The sequence below is a fragment of the Musca autumnalis genome, unplaced genomic scaffold, assembly GCF_047663935.1.
Source record: "Musca autumnalis isolate F117 unplaced genomic scaffold, ASM4766393v1 scaffold_1, whole genome shotgun sequence".
Taxonomy (NCBI): Eukaryota; Metazoa; Arthropoda; class Insecta; order Diptera; family Muscidae; genus Musca; species Musca autumnalis.
This window is the reverse complement of record NW_027411644.1, coordinates 41,415,620-41,431,895: the sequence shown is the minus strand read 5'-3', so window position 1 is coordinate 41,431,895 and position 16,276 is coordinate 41,415,620. Positions and strand designations below refer to the sequence as shown.

Here is a 16,276-nt window from a genome sequence, read left to right as displayed (position 1 = left end):
ATATATAAGTGTATAAAAAACTTACAAGTTTAATGTTATGAATTTCAATAGTAAAATAAAACTACTTTAGATTTTTTGTAATTATTTGTTAAAAAAAAGTTGGGGATTTTTTTGAGGAAGTTCAATAAAATCTGGGGAATTTTGGGGAAAAGTTTTTACAAGTTGGGGAAAAGAGGCTAAGAAATACTGGCAACGCTGAATTAAAGACACATTACACTATTTTTAAACAGCTGTTAAGTATTTCATTGCAGTGGCAGCACTCTGTGATTTTCTCACCTTTCATTTAGCAACAACAACATAACATTTTCTCTTTTTTTAGAGTGCAGTTTGAGTTTGTTCGTCGGCATAAATCTTATAAAAAGTATCTTGCTGAGGGAAAAAGTTAAAAAAAACAAATTCGTTGCCTTATTTAATAAAAACTATATAGTTGTGTGTGGTGTGTGTGTGCCAAGTGAAAAAAATTAACAATAATAAATAGAAAATAGGTAAACTAAAAAATTTTAATGAAACAATTTGAAGGTTGTTGGGCATAATCCAATAAGATTTTATTGGATAGTATGGAATGGTGCCAATATCAAGGACAGTAGTGTCTCAACCATCTGGCAATTGCGTACTCCATAAATGTGTGGACATGAATGGTATTCCATAATATAAACTATGCAAAGCAAAACACTTGTTTGTAATCTTAAAAAACATTAAAATTGAATTAAATCAACACCATAAAGCTAAGTAGTAGTGAATGAGAATCCCCTATTCATTTCAGGTGTGTGATTTTTTAAATGAATAATTCATTAGGAAAAGCCTGAAGAAGAATTTGAAAAATAAAATGTTTAAAAATAGCCTCAAAAAAGAATACAATCGATTTCCGTTAGGTGTTGTTGTTTTTGGGTTGGTTGTGGTGCTATCTTCAATGTGGTGCAGTGCGGAAAGGTGTTGTTGTTTCCTAGACAGCTGCAATTGTTTGATATGGTGGTTTAGGCCTCTAGCTTTCTCCTTTCCCCTATCTTGCTATGTAATGTATGTCCGTCCGTCCACTAATGGTGAAATTTTTTACTATGTATAGGTATTATTTTGTTATTATTTTTGTTTATTTCCCCATTCATTGATTCTTTTGCTATGATTTTGACACTTTGCACTATATATTGCAGTGAATGCATTTTCATACTCTCCCGTTAGAATTGTTCTCATTTACCATTGACGTTTTTGTCTGTGCATTCATTGCAAATTCACTGACGTTTAGTTAGCGCAGTTTATTGAGTCTCTTGCAATACTAGTTGGTGGTGTTGAATAATCAACACCTTTTGTTGTCATTGGAGGAATAAGTACAGTGCAGTCAGTCAGTTAATAAATCTTTGTAATTCCATATCAAATATCGTTGTGGTTTTTGTGAAAATATTGTTGCAATCAACCACAAAGGGAGGAGAAGCATCTTCGTGTTTTAAACGTCACCACGAATACATAACTGTCACCAGATTTGTTTCTTCCAAAAAAAAAAAAAAAAAAAAAAAAACGAAACATCTAATTATTGTCAAGAAGCAAAGAAAAATGCTTTCACTTTTTCGTAACACACCCAAATTTGTTGGCGGCTCGTTGACTCTAAGTAGTACTACGGCAATAAATCAAATCTTATTTCCTCTTGGCAGACGTCGTATTGCGTTATTTTTGCTTCCTGTCGCTTCATTGGCCACAAAATCAACCCCACTCTGCCGCCGCAGCCGGTACTTAACAGCAACAATTCCCTCTACCTTTCTTTTTACACCATCATCATCCTCCCATCGTAATTTCTCTTCATCATCAGGTATGTACAAGTGTTCTGTTTATGTCGAAGGAATTTATTTCTTTTGTAATTGCCCTCAAAAACTACAATTCTATCTATAGCCAATACAATGCGTATTTGTATTAAGTTTTATTGTTTTTTAGTTTTGTTTATATTTTTTTGTTACGAAATTATATTGGGTGCTATTGTTTTTGCTCCACCCACTTAATTGTCTAGTGCAAGGTGGTGGTCACGAAGGGCGGCGGTTTGTTGGGTGACGAGTCGACCAAACTATTGAAATTGAATTTGTGTATTGGTTTTTAATGAAGCAAACAATCGTTTATATCCATTTCAAAATTCAAAATTTGGTCATTGCATTGTTTAAAATAAATTTGAAAATGTGTAGCTATAGCTATATTTATGTACTTTTAGTACATTTGCCATTTGTTGAGGAAATCGTTTTTATTTGTTAATTTCTCTATTTCCTTTGAAATATAGGTATTTTTGCAAACATTTGAGATTCTAGATATTCCATACAGATGTCGTCACCATATAAACACATCCAGGTTTTTATACGGATAAAATGCTTCTTGACTTTGTAAAACTTGTACTTGTGAGGAGGGATCAATGTGTAGGTATAGTGGTGGGTATCGTGCCATCAATTCATCATCATCGCCCGGATCTTGGTCTCCGAGTAAAAAATCCACAGTGTGAATTCTATCCAAGCATGCCTGATAGACCCGTTGATCTAGAGGTTCCCTTTTGTACCTCTCTTCAGATCACTAAGATCTCTCCTCACAAACCTGTCTACCAGATCGTGGCAGGGATGCTTACGGCGGTAACATTTAAGAAGGCTTTACAGGAAATAGAAATATGGACGTTTTCCAAGCTAGGATAAGTCTATGTTAGATAAGAAGGTCAGAGTATCTATCTCATATATATTCGGTATCTTCTTGTTTGCAACAAGGGACACCCACAAAGTAGATGTTCGATAGTATCTTCACATAGCTTCTGCACCGTCACGTAGCCTGCTCTAGTCAATGTTGGGGGATATTCAGACATTTAACCTATCACAAATGTACGTCATTGACGATACGTTACGATATCTATGCCGTTGGGAGGGTGTATAATTTCAGAAAAGTTGAGGTTAAACAGTTCCGGGGATATCTCCCAGCTTTGGGGAATTCCCTCTTTCACTCTAAAGGTATTCGACGTCTTATTTCTGGTTTCCACAAATGCCTGGCGCCCAAACCTATAGTTGATTATCCAACGTTACAAACACGTATCCAGGGAAGTCTTCCCTATGTAGTACCTCTAAAATGTTCGCTACTGCCGATAAGAGAGAGATCCTTGTCTGGCTTCAGAAGCGGGGTGCACTATAAACTGCGGATTAAAATAACACGCGCATCTCTTCGGATATGTTACGCCGTTGAAAGTAAGAACTGTTTATCCTTATTTCCCGGATTCGAGATTTGTCCGTATTTTACATAATCCTGTACTGTGTAAGTTCCTGAGTAAGTTGCCCAACTCTTGGGTCTTCATGGTTCGATGGTGATTGCAACGACAGCAACTCATTGTGTTGCTTTACTGGAAGAATCTTTGCCTCCTCATGTAGATGGTCCACTGAAGACTTGAGGAAGCACCCTGTCGCTGTTCTCAGGGCGGCATACTGACAAGCTTGAATCTTTTTCTAATGTGTATCACATAAATTCGGGGACCAAACTGGCGCCGCATAGCTTACCACAGACCCACCTATCGCATTATATGCGGTAAAGAAGGTTTCTTTATTTGCACCCCAAGTGGTGCCGGATATGGATTTTAGGACATGTGACATGCACGGACATATTCTCATATGTGACACCTAGAATTTTGGGGTAGGAATTCGGCTACCATCGACCACGACATTCCACTCTCTTCTATACTCCGCCGTCCATGTGGTGAACAGAGTGGCCGTAGATTTAGTGGCGGACATCTGCATATTTCTCGCGTGGAAAAAGGTGGTAAGATCGGTTAAATAGGAGTTCAGTCTCTCGCAGATGTCATCAGGGTAGGTACCTGACGCCATGAGCGTAAAATCATCCGCATACGTTACAATCTCAATGCCGTCTGGAGAGGGTGGTATACAGTAGAGGTAGAGTTTAAACAGTTCCGGAGATATCACCCCACCTTGGGGAACTCCCTGTTTAATTCTACGGGGTTTGGACTTCTTGTTCCTGAATTCCACGTACGACTTGCATCCACACATATAATTGTGAGGCCACGATAGCGGGTTCTCCGGAGCCACACAGCATTAGCGTTCCGGGCAGCGGCTGCCACATCAGTCTGCGTTTTCGCTAACTTTTTTGCGGAGACCGATGCAAATGAATTGCAGGAATTATGCATTTCCGGGGTGCTGTACAACAATATTGGGTGTAAGATTCTGCATTTGTTGTTGTTGGGAAGACTGCGACGGTGCCTGGTATTCCAACGAAGACGAAGATGATCTGCCGCAGCAAGCAACAACTTAACTCCTATCGAAGTAATCCAGGAGACGCCTAAGACCAGAACGATATTGACATGTGGCAGATGCGGATCTGACTAACGGAACGGAACAATGTCCAGAATTCTTCTCTATCTCGACACGGACCAATAAAGTTCGAAACAGGCATTCCGGGATGTCCCTGGTCGAACATTCCTCCGAGCCAATCCCATGCATAGAACCGACCGCCGCACAATGGTTCGATTTTCCGGGCCAAAGTCCGATTTTTCTCGTCATCGATTTTTAATTTCTATATGGGTGCCACCGTGGTACAATGGTATGCACACCCGCCTTGCACGCCAAATGTCGTGGGTTCGATTCCCAGGCCAGGCAATATCAAAATTTCAACGGTGGTAAAATACCTCCCAGTGATGTTGGCGACATTTCCTGAGTATTTCAGCCTTGTAAAACGTCTCTGCAAGTGCTGTCTTAGGACACGCCGTTCGGACTCGGCCATAAACAGTAGGTCCCCATATCATTGAGCTAATATGAATCGGGGTGCACTCATTGATATGAGAGAAGTCTCCCTTGTCCCATCTGGGATGTTTGTGGAACAATTATTATTGTTATTATTATTATTATTATTATTATTATTATTATTATTATTATTATTAGTATTATTATTATTATTATTATTATTGTTTTTTCAAAATAGTCTGGCTTAATCCCATTGTTGTTGTTTTAATATTTTAAAACAACTATTTTATTAGTGGAAAAGATTTGGCATTGTTCGCCAAGGGGTAAGGCAGGGAATACTATAGTTTCGATCCACGCCACTGGATCTCATCAGTTCCCTTGTTTCTTGTTTGTGGATATTCTCCACCGAAGTTATTTTTCAATAACTTCTTCAACAAGAAACTTTTTATACCCAAACATCAATCGTCAGCTCGAAGTATAAAGGTGAGCAAAGAAAAAAGTTCAATGAGAAGTTTTTCCTTGGCAACCTCATACAACTCCGACGAAAGTGTCTGCGAAACAATTCAAACCTCTTCCACTTGTGTGTGTCGTCGAATTTCGACAAATGCACACACCAAAATTTGGTTGGTCGACGACACACACAAGTGGAAGAGGTTTGAATTATTATTATTATTATTATTTTTATTATTATTACTATTATTATTATTATTATTATTATTATTTATTTTTGATTTTTCCATATATTTCTAGACATATCACCTATTTTTTCAATACTATATTGACAACTTCAGTCTTTCCAAAACCATGGAAAGTTGCACGCGTAGTGCCAATACCCAAAGATAGGGAGTTAAATGGTATTGAAAACATGAAGCCTATTAGTATCTTGCCAGCCTTATCTAAAATCGCTGAGCACCTAATTAAGGAGCAAATTGAGAATTTTATTGATAACCATCGACTTCTTAAATCATGCCAGTATGGTTTCAGACGAGGGCTTAGTACTACCTCGCTTCTGATTGATTTAACTGATGCCATTAGAGAGACAGTTGAAAGAGGTGAAAATGGAGTTCTCGTAGCATTGGATTTATCCAAAGCATTTGATCGAGTGGATATTTCGAAGATGATAAGTAAACTTCGATCCAATTATTTATTCGATTCATCTGCTTGTGCATTAATTTCATCTTTTTTATTGGGTCGCTCCCAATTCGTTACATTCAATGGTAGTGTTTCCAATATTCGTAATATATACAGTGGAGTACCCCAGGGTTCCATCCTGGGTCCCCTCCTGTTTATTTTATACATTAATGATATTGCCAACAGTGTACACAGACGTGGGTGTACTCCGTTTTTGTATGCTGATGACATTCATCTGTTTTTTAATGGCAAAACTGCTGCCGAATTGCAGTCTAATATTAATTCTACATTATGCGACATATCACATTGGTTAGATAGCAACAATTTGGTGATTAATGTTTCTAAATCTAAGTCGATGATATATGGTCCCACTAGTCGTCTAGGTGGTAGTGTAAATATACTTATTGATGGTTCCCCTATACATTTCGTGGACAAGATGAAGTGTCTAGGTGTCATTATCGATTCTAAACTTGATTTTTCCGCACATATTGATGCGTTGTTTCCTAAGATCATAAATGTTCTTCGTAAATTATATAGCACAGAGTTCTACCTGCCCCTCTTTGTTAAAAGGAATCTGGCTCACGCACTGCTAATGTCAGTTATTTCTTATGGCATTGAGGTTATATCAGGTACAACTGATGAACAGTTGAAGAGAGTAGAAAAGCTTTTTAATATGGTTGTCAGATTTGTTTACAGTTTGCGCAGAAGGGACCACATTTCTGCTCATGCGCACAATTTCTTAGGAGTACCTTTTAAAGTTTTTATCCAACAACGTGTTGTATCTTTTCTTTATAAAACGATATACTTGAATCTGCCAGTATTACTTCGGGAACGATTTTCGTTTTCAAGATATACTCGTAACATACAGATAATTCTGCCCATTTTTTCCACATCTTGGTTAGAAAATTCTTTTGTTGTTCGTGCTGCTCGGCTGTGGAATCACCTACCCAATGAGCTACGTAACTTCTCTTTCCCATGTTTTGAATTTCGGCGTAAGTTTGAAGCCTTTACTATTAATAGTAATACTACTACTTAATACATATATGGTATTTTACTGAGTAGTACATTGTTCTGAATACATGCTTTTTCGATCATTTTGAATTACCAGCAATATATTTTTTTTTTCTCTCAGTTCCAGTTTTGATTCTTCTATAAGGCTGGGGAGCCTTTTTTGCAATTTTTGTTTTAATAATTTTAACTTACATTGTGTAATATATATCTATTTTGTCTTATCTCTTATCTGTAAGTCATTTTGTAGTATGAAATAATGTTGTAGTTTCTTGCTGTGTTGCGATGCCAATTGGCCAATAGGCTTCTATCGCAATGTATAAATAAATAAAAATAAAAAAAAAAAATAAAATATTTATTTATTATTAACAGTGTAGTAAATACAGAGTTAATAAAAGACAAGATATAGCATTGGCTGCTGTGGCCATCAGCTAGAACTTGTAATAGTTGGAAGTTACAATGTATTTAGTTTAAATTATAATGTTGGATTTTGATATAAAATTATAAATTGCATCAATGTTGGCAGATGTCGGTGATTTCAGGATATCCAGTCCTTGGTTCTTAAGACAGATGCGGTGAAGATGCGAAAGTCGGTTGCAATATTGTAAAATGTGCTCTACTGGGCAAGCATTGTTGACGTCTCTGTTAATGAGATGTTGGTGCGTGGAGATAGTATGTCCCATGCAGAGCCTTGAGAATAGTCGTATTTTCTTTTTGTCCATATTTGTAGGGTAAATGGGTTTGATGCATGTTGGATTGACATGGTTGTAATGGTTATGTCTGAATAGAGATAATTTGCGAGCTCTAATATCAAGGAGATCGGATTTAATATGAGCTTTCAAATCCATTTTTTCTATAATTGTGTCATACACTAGTGGCGATGTACATCCACTTTTGGCTGCTTCATCTGCGTAAACGTTTCCTTTGAGGCCAACATGCCCAGGTGTCCAATATAATTTAATGTTGTTATTTTCAGATAATACATCCCTGATTGTATTAACTGAAATCCATTTAATATTCGATAAATTAGAAACAGCTTTAATTACTGATAAACTATCAGAACAAATTACAGTTTTATGTTTGGTTGATATTGCGAAGTTGATGGCTTCTATTATCCCTGCAGCCTCTGCTGTGAAGATGGAAGCAATATCAATAAGCTTTTTGGTTTTTAAAACATTTCCTTCAGCGTCAACAACAGCATATGATGATACTGAGTTTGTTTTCGAACCATCAGTGTAGAGAAATTGCCAATCAGAATGCTCAGATGAAAATTTTTGAAAATGTTGGGAGTATATTATATTTTGAGTTGTACTTTTGCCTAGAGTACTGAGGGATGTATCACAAGCTTTGTCGGAAAATGTCCAAATGGGATTTTTATACCCTACACCACTATGTGGAAAGGGTATTATAAGTTTGTTTTGGTAAAAATTCATGTAACACCGCGAAATATTCGTCGGAGACCCCCAATGTGGTATACCAATCTTCATATCTCGGCGAAATAAAGCGATTTTGAGATGTGTGTCCGTCCGTCCGTCCGTGTGTCCGTCTGTCCATTATAAATTGTAATCAAACTCCAGGCCGCAATTATGGACCGATTGTCACGAAATTTGGTATGGAGGTCGGTTTCACATCAGAATAGATCGCTATTTTAATTGGTGATGATCGTGAAATATTTAGCGGGTGAAATGGTCCAAAAACATAATTTTTATCCGATTTTGTAGATGCTCTGTAGGTCGCAATAATAGTCAGGTCGCCTCGAAATTTTAAGTAAGGTAAGAGTATATGACGAAAAAGTAGCTTGCAATTTGAGATGGCGATCAGATAATATTTAGAGGGTTAAATGGACCAAAACTTTTGTGTGAAAATTGTGAAAAATTTTAGTATGCAGCTTATATCTTTATTCTTGGAAGAGACATTCCGGGCATGTAAGCTATACTTGGAAGAGGAACGCTTGACCTTTCTATTGATGTCAATTGTGTTGGTATACATGATAAGATAACAGAGTTACAGCCTAATATACCCTGTTATTTGTTTGTAGTGTAATGATAAACACGCTAGAGGTCGCAATTATACCCCAATAATCACGAAGGTTGGGAGTTAGGTAGAGGAAGATGCCTATAATTTTGGATGATGATCTGATATTATTTAGCGGGTGAAATGGACCATTACTTTTGTATGAAAAATACAAAAAAAAAAAAATATTTTTGGTCTATATTTTATATCCTGGAGGGCATATATAGAACTACTGATCTTCCCCCTGATGAAAATTGCAATAAAGCGAAACAATTATTATTATACCCTACACCACTATGTGGGGAGGGTATTATAAGTTGGTTTTGGCCAAAAAGTTTGTAACGCATCGAAATAATGGTCGTAGACCCATACTTATATATACCAAAATGAATGTCTCGACGAGCTGAGTCGATCTGGCTATGTGTGTCCGTCCGTCAGTCCGTCCGTCCGTCCGTCTGTCCGTCTGTCCGTCTGTCCATCTAAACCTTGTAATCACGCTACAGGTCGCAATTTTGATCGGATCGTCACGAAATTTTGGATGTTGATGGGGGTCCCGGAGGGGAAGAAGCCTATTGATTTTGGTGATGGTCGGATAATATTTAGGGGTCGGAATGGGCAAAAAACTTATGTGGATAAAAAGACAACGTTTTCTTCCAAAGCGAATATCTCAGCTTCTATACGGGGTATACCAAAAGCAAAACCTGACGATAAAAGTAGAAAATATCACCTTTCTAATGATGTAAAGTAGGTTATCGTAGGTGATCAAACAACGAAGATATCACAATTGTCGCAAATAAAACCCAACTTTTCATTTTTGCGATTTTAATTATAATGACGATTATCACAGCTTTGGTTGGGGACTTTCCAAAAGCAAAGCCTGGCTATGAAAGTAGAAGATCCCATCTTTACAACGATGTAAACTAGGTCGGCGTAGGTGACCAAATAACGGAGATTTCGCAATAGTCGGTAATACATCCCATTTTTCCACTTTTTTGGAAATCACGCTACAGGTCGCAATTTTGATCGGATCGTCACGAAATTTTGAGGGTTAATGGGGGTCACACAGATGAAGAAGCCTATTGATTTTGGTGATGGTCGGATAATATTTAGGGGTGGTAATGGGCAAAAAACTTATTTAGAGAAAAACAACGTTTTTTTTCCTAAGCGAATATCTCAGCTTCAATATGGGGTATACCAAAAGCAGAACCTGGCCATGAAAGTAGAAAATATCGCCTTTCTAATGATGTAAAGTAGGTTCTCGTAGGTGATCAAACAACGAATATATCGCAATAGCCGATAATAGAACCCAACTTTTTATTTTTGCGATTTTAATAATAATGACGAATATCACAGCTTCGGTTGGGGATCTTCCAAAAACAAAGTCCAACTATGAAAGTAGAAAATCCCATCTTTACAGTGATGCAAAGTAGGTTGGCGTAGGTGGCCACATAACGGAGATATCACAATAGTCGGCAATACATCCCATTTTTTCATTTTTTTTGTAATCACGCTACAGGTCGCAATTTTGATCGGATCGTCACAAAATTTTGGGGGTTAATGGGGATCCTACAGAGAAAGAAGCCTATTGATTTTGGCGATGGTCGGATAATATTCAGGGGTCGGAATGGGAAAAAACTTATTTGGAGAAAAAGTCAACGTTTTATTTCAAAGCGAATAGCTCCGCTTCTAAAAGGGGTATATCAAAAGCAAAACCTGCTAATGAAAGTAGAAAACTTTGCAACGTAGGTTGTCGTAGGTGGTCAAACAACGAAGATATCGCAATAGCCGCTAATAGAACACAACTTTTCAACTTTTTTGCGATTTTAATAATAATAACGAATATCACAGCTTTGGTTCGGGACCTTCCAAAAGCAAAGTCTGACAATGAAAGTAAAAAATCCCATCATTACAATGATGTAAAGCAGGTTGGCGTAGGTATCCAAATAACGGAGATATCGCAATAGTCGGTAATACATCCATTTTTCCACTTTTTTGGAAATCACGCTACAGGTCGCAATTTTAATTGGATCGTCACGAAATTTTGGGTGTTATTGGTTATTGGGGGTCCCACAGAGGAAAAAACCCTTTGATTTTTGATAATGGGCGGATATTATTCAGGGGTCGGAATGTGAAAAAAAATATTTGGAAAAAAAGGCCAACGTTTTATTTCAAAGTTAATATCTCCCTTCTGTAGGAGGTATATCGAAAGGAAAACCTGGCAAGGAAAGTAGAAAATATCACCTTTACAACGATGTGAAGTAGGTTGTCATAGGTGGTCAAACAACAGAGATATTGCAATAGTCGGAAATGCATCTCTTTTTCCATTTTTGTGCAATCACACTACGAAATTTTGATCGGATCCTCACGAAATTTTGGGGGTTGATGGGGGTCTAACAGAGAAAGAAGCCAATTGATGGTTGGCATACATCCCACTTTTCCATTTTTTATTTGGGTTGTACCGTCGTTTGCGTTTCAAAAAAATTGACCTGTGTTAATGGAGACATTCAGAGCAAAGGCGCTAAACTATCCCAATTTTAATATTTTGAATTTTATTAGTCAAAAGCTTATGAACGGGGGTAGTGGTGTAGGGTATTACATAGTCGGCCCCGACCCGACTATAGCCTTGGCTCACTTGTGTTAGAAATTTTGATATGTGGAAAGCTAATTCCCAAGGGTAACGGTGTAGGGTATTGCATGGTCGGCCCCGTCCGACTATAGCCTTGGCTTACTTGTTTATTTTGTTATTATATATCCTTTCTTTGAAATTGAGAGTGTTGTTCGTTAGAGAGCAATAAATGGCTGACGGTGTTTTAGGTTTTCTTTTCGCCCTTAAAATCTTCGACACATCAGTATCGATAAGCGTGGATTTAGAAGATAGAATTTCCGGTAATAATAGATTTATAGATTCTAGGTATCTATCCTCGAGAGAGGGTAAACCAGATTCAATAAACAATGTAATTATGGGTGTCGTTCTGTACGCGTACAAACTTGCTCTGATGCTGTCATGGTATACTGATTTGATTTGTTTTAATGTTGAATTTGGGCTATTGCCGAATAAATACAATCCGTAGTCGATTTTACTTATTATTATTATCATTATTATTATCTTCAGGTACTAAATTTTAGTGAATTTTAACTTTTGTGGATTAGAACTGTTAGGAAACAATATGGAACAAATTTTCGTTCCTAATATCAAAACTTAGTTTAATTTCGAAGATGGGCTATATCGGTTCACCTTTTTCAAAAAAAGCCTGCCGGCAACAACTAAACTGGGTAGTAAGTACGTAAGATAACTCTCGAAGGGTGAAACCGATTTGGTCCAAACGTTGTACATCGTATTATTTCTTACAGACTCGGTTTATGTCCGAATATTGACTACATCGGACCACTCTTTCGCTTACCTCCCACACAAAATTTGGAAAGAGAACAGTTCAAGGACTCGTCTGGGATAGTTTTAAAATGTTTGGCAACATTTTGTATACTACCGTTTTTTTTTTCGAGCGCAAATTTAAAACTCAAACAAAAGTCTTGTGTTTACATGTTTTCCTTAGGTCCGAGGCTGAGGGTATTTCTCTGTCGCCACAGCTGACCGATACTTGCTTACATATTTCATTTTCTTTTGTTTTTCCCATTTTCTAATTGTATTCTTGAGGGAAGTACCCTGGATTCCAGCCCAACTGTTTCAGCAACGGCAGCAATCATTGTAGAATACACCTTTGAATAGTACATCATTATCCTCTTTCTGCCCGATTAACTTATACTATTCTTCCATTCTGTACATATCTCATTAATATTTATTTTATACTCTTTTCGGTACAAAATTCTTGTGAGCGATGAACTGTTATTTATTTCCAATATATTTAGGGACACATTCGAGAGTTTTTTTTTTCGTGTCAATTTGTCGAGATTGTTTAATTGAAGCAGAATTTGTGACCCTCTGACTCCAGTGATAAGGAATGTGTATTTTTAAATTTTATTGTTTTAAACTTTAACCCTAAAATATGGGGTATGACTGCTATGAAGAGATTGTTTACATATTGGAGGAATATTTCTATCACTTGAAGAGCACAACAAAAACACACGTGTATGTCCAGTCAGTCATATGTATTTTTTACAATCATTGAGTTTTTCTTCACAAATGACCATCTCTAGATTGCATTTGATGTTGATGTGTGTGTGTGTGTTTTTAAGAATTGATTAATTGCCAATCTGTTTTCAAAATTCAATTAATTAAAGCTACTAGTGGTGAACAATATTGTTGTTAATAAACTGCCTGCTTATCGACAATCTGGTGAAAAGATATGAACAAAGAGCATATACACGCACACACTTGAGTTTGCTTTTAGTTTTCAAAATTTGGGTCACACTTGAGTGATTTTTTCGCATAACTTGAGTATTGCTACCTTTTTTTGGAAACAAAATATTTTTTTACCAAAAGGCAATTGACTTTAAGCACTGCACAAAATAGATATGATTTTCATCTTAATTTTCACATTAAGATAATTATTTTACGATAAATAAACACAAATGGTTAACAGCTTGGTGCAGGCTATTGTTGATTTCGTGATATTGACCAAAATTATTTCCATGTTTAAGTTTGGTAAACTCTAATCTTTATTGCTTATCTTCAAAAAACTGGCAAGATTACAAACTATATAAACTAATGGTATGTTTTGCAGGTGGATTTATTTACAGTTTTGTTTATTTCCACCAAAAGGAATATTCACGTTTATATTGTGTGTTGATGATGACGGCGATGATGATTATGATGAACTTGAAAAGCGTCTAGCCAAAAACTATGAACCATCCGCCACCAATCTCCTCTTACAGATTTTTTGCATCATCAGTATTTTTATATTGTTGTTTGTTTTTGTTTCATTTTTTCTAGATTCCCACAATAAAATGGAAAATAAAACAGAAAAAATTGCCGTTGATAAGGAGGAGCTCAGGAAACGCTTGACACCTTTACAATATCAAGTTACCCAAGAGGCAGCTACTGAGAGGCCGTTTACAGGTAAGCTATTTGCTAATAATGTTTATTTTGTGTGGTGTATGTGTTTAGAAATTCTAACAATGGAATTTATTGGGGGCAATTGTTAGTTGTAATGTTAATTTTGTTTTTGAAAATGAGATTAGCTTAAAAATTTGTCGTTTGAATCTGTTTAAACATACATACATAGTATACAATGTATAATAATTAAGGCGATAGATTAAACTAATTTGTATTCGAATTTATTCTGTGGGGCTCAATAATGGGATAGTGTTGTCACTCATTCTTGATTGCACCATAAAAAATCAAAGCTTTCTAAAAACTGCTGCACTTGATACACCACACAAAATAAATACCAACTCCAACTTTCGAAATAAAATCTAATAATTTTTTTCACTTACAGGTTGTTACAACAAACACTATGAAAAGGGCCTTTATCAGTGTATAGTGTGTCATCAGGATTTATTTAGTTCGGATACAAAATATGATTCTGGTTGTGGTTGGCCTGCTTTTAATGATGTCTTAGATAAGGGCAAAATTACTTTACATCGTGATGCCAGTATACCAGGTATGTAGCGCGTAGCAGATATACAAATACTCTGAAAAAAGTTTGTTAAATAGTTTCTTGAGTTTTGTATATAAATATTGGAAACATAACTCCAATGAGGTTTGTTATATATATTTTTTAATTTGTTTAGTTATAGCTTTTTCGTTATAGTAAAACAATTATGTACACAGTGGTTTCAAATCAAAATGCATTTTTTGGAATGAGAATAGATTTTTCAAGAATAACCAGATAACATTGAGGAGCTGTTTAAAAAGAGTACAATATGTTGGTCCTGTATTTTATGATACATAAGATGATCTTTAGGGGGCCACCATGGTGCAATGGTTAGAACGTTCGCCTTGCACTCAGAAGGTCTGCGGTTCGAATCCCAGGCCAAGCAACATCAAATTTTCAACGGTGGCAAAATTCCCCCTCAGTAATGCTGGCGACATTTCCTGAGTATTTAAGCAATGAAAAACTTCTCTACAAGTGGTGTCGTAAGACACGCCGTTCGGACTCGGCAATAAAAAGTAGGTCCCATATCATCGAGCCAATATGAATCGGCGTGCACTCATTGATATGAGAGAAGTCTCCCTTGTCCCTTCAGGGATGTTGTGGGAACATATGTATGTATGTAAGACGATCTTTAAAATGTTAGTTACCAAAATATTGAAATATTTTCGAGTGATCCATTTACGTTTGCTATAAGTAGAGTTAGGTGTCTCTAGCTAAGACCAGGAAGTAATAGTAGATCAAAAATAGCAAATATATAGGATATTTTTTGGACTCCAAATTATTCTTTGAACAGCATGTGACATCAGTAACAGAAATGTATCTTACACAACAGCAAGTAAATGGTCTCTTCAATCAAAGTAATGTTAATGAATATAGTACGCATTCGGGAATAATCCTTAAAAATTCAAAAACTAATCGTGTATACCCGCCACTTGTCACAAATCCGCATAACGCATTATGTGCACAGCAGCAGTGCTAGTATTTTCTGAAATAGAATCATGCCAACAGAGGGATACAACATAATATAGCATAGCTAGCTTTTAGCATACATGAATAGCTCTCTATTTGTCTAAAGATAGAATCCCATTCCAGTTTGTCTATACATAGAGTCTCTTTCCAGTTCGTTTATAAATAGGATCTAGTTCAGTTCGTCTAGTCTTCTTTTTCAGTTCGTCTATAAATAGGATGCAGTTTTTTTGTTGTTCTATTAGTATGAGTTTTTGCTTTTACTACCAAGAGATTCCCACGTCGGTTCTTATAGAAGAGACTCTCGTCGTGTTTGTCTATAAATGTAGGATGGGTGATTTCTTTATATCGCCATTATTTTTAGAGCGTTATAATTACATTGGCCTCCAAAAAGTTGTCTGAAATATGAACTCATATGGTTCATCCATGACAGATTACCTTTTCAGCCGTCTATAGATATATTCCCTTATCACATATCGATATATTCCCATTTCGCTCTATCTGTAAAATGGACACCCTTTGAATTTTAGTTTATAGTTCAACGATAGTTTCCGTTTTGTTTATCGTTTATATAAAGACTCCTGTAGATCGCTATATACACAATTTATCCAAGAAAAAATAAAATTTTCTATATACCTTCTTCTCACTAGCATAGATTCTGAAAGAATAATAGTATCCGAGCACAACACAACTAATTGCGATATGCTATAGAGCAGGAACAATGTTCTCGAGCCGCTACCACACAATATCACAATAAATTACCAAAAATTGCACCTTCACAACGCCAAAACTGCCTGAAGGAGCTTTTGCGATATACAAGACAATAGGCTACCATTTTTGTATCAGTATTGTATCAAAAATGTCAATGGTTTGGCTGTGATAGGCCAAAATATAATATATATATATATATAAAAG

At 36.4% G+C, this 16,276-nt stretch overlaps 1 protein-coding gene across 9 annotated transcripts in view; it reads left to right on the top strand.

Moving 5' to 3' along the window:
- The first annotated feature begins 263 nt into the window (after positions 1-263).
- The window catches only part of SelR (methionine sulfoxide reductase SelR), a 32,567-nt gene continuing 16,554 nt past the window's right edge, over positions 264-16,276 (top strand). For 4 of the 9 annotated variants that reach the window (XM_073973653.1, XM_073973644.1, XM_073973636.1 and 1 more), the window contains exons 1-3: positions 264-485; positions 13,732-13,857; positions 14,237-14,401. In XM_073973653.1, the coding sequence (XP_073829754.1) occupies positions 13,746-13,857; positions 14,237-14,401 (277 nt within the window). In that variant the 5' untranslated portion in view covers positions 264-485; positions 13,732-13,745. Of the gene's footprint in view, positions 486-878; positions 1,799-13,731; positions 13,858-14,236; positions 14,402-16,276 lie in introns of those variants that run through there. The other 5 variants (XM_073973594.1, XM_073973590.1, XM_073973597.1 and 2 more) reach the window with 4 other exon arrangements.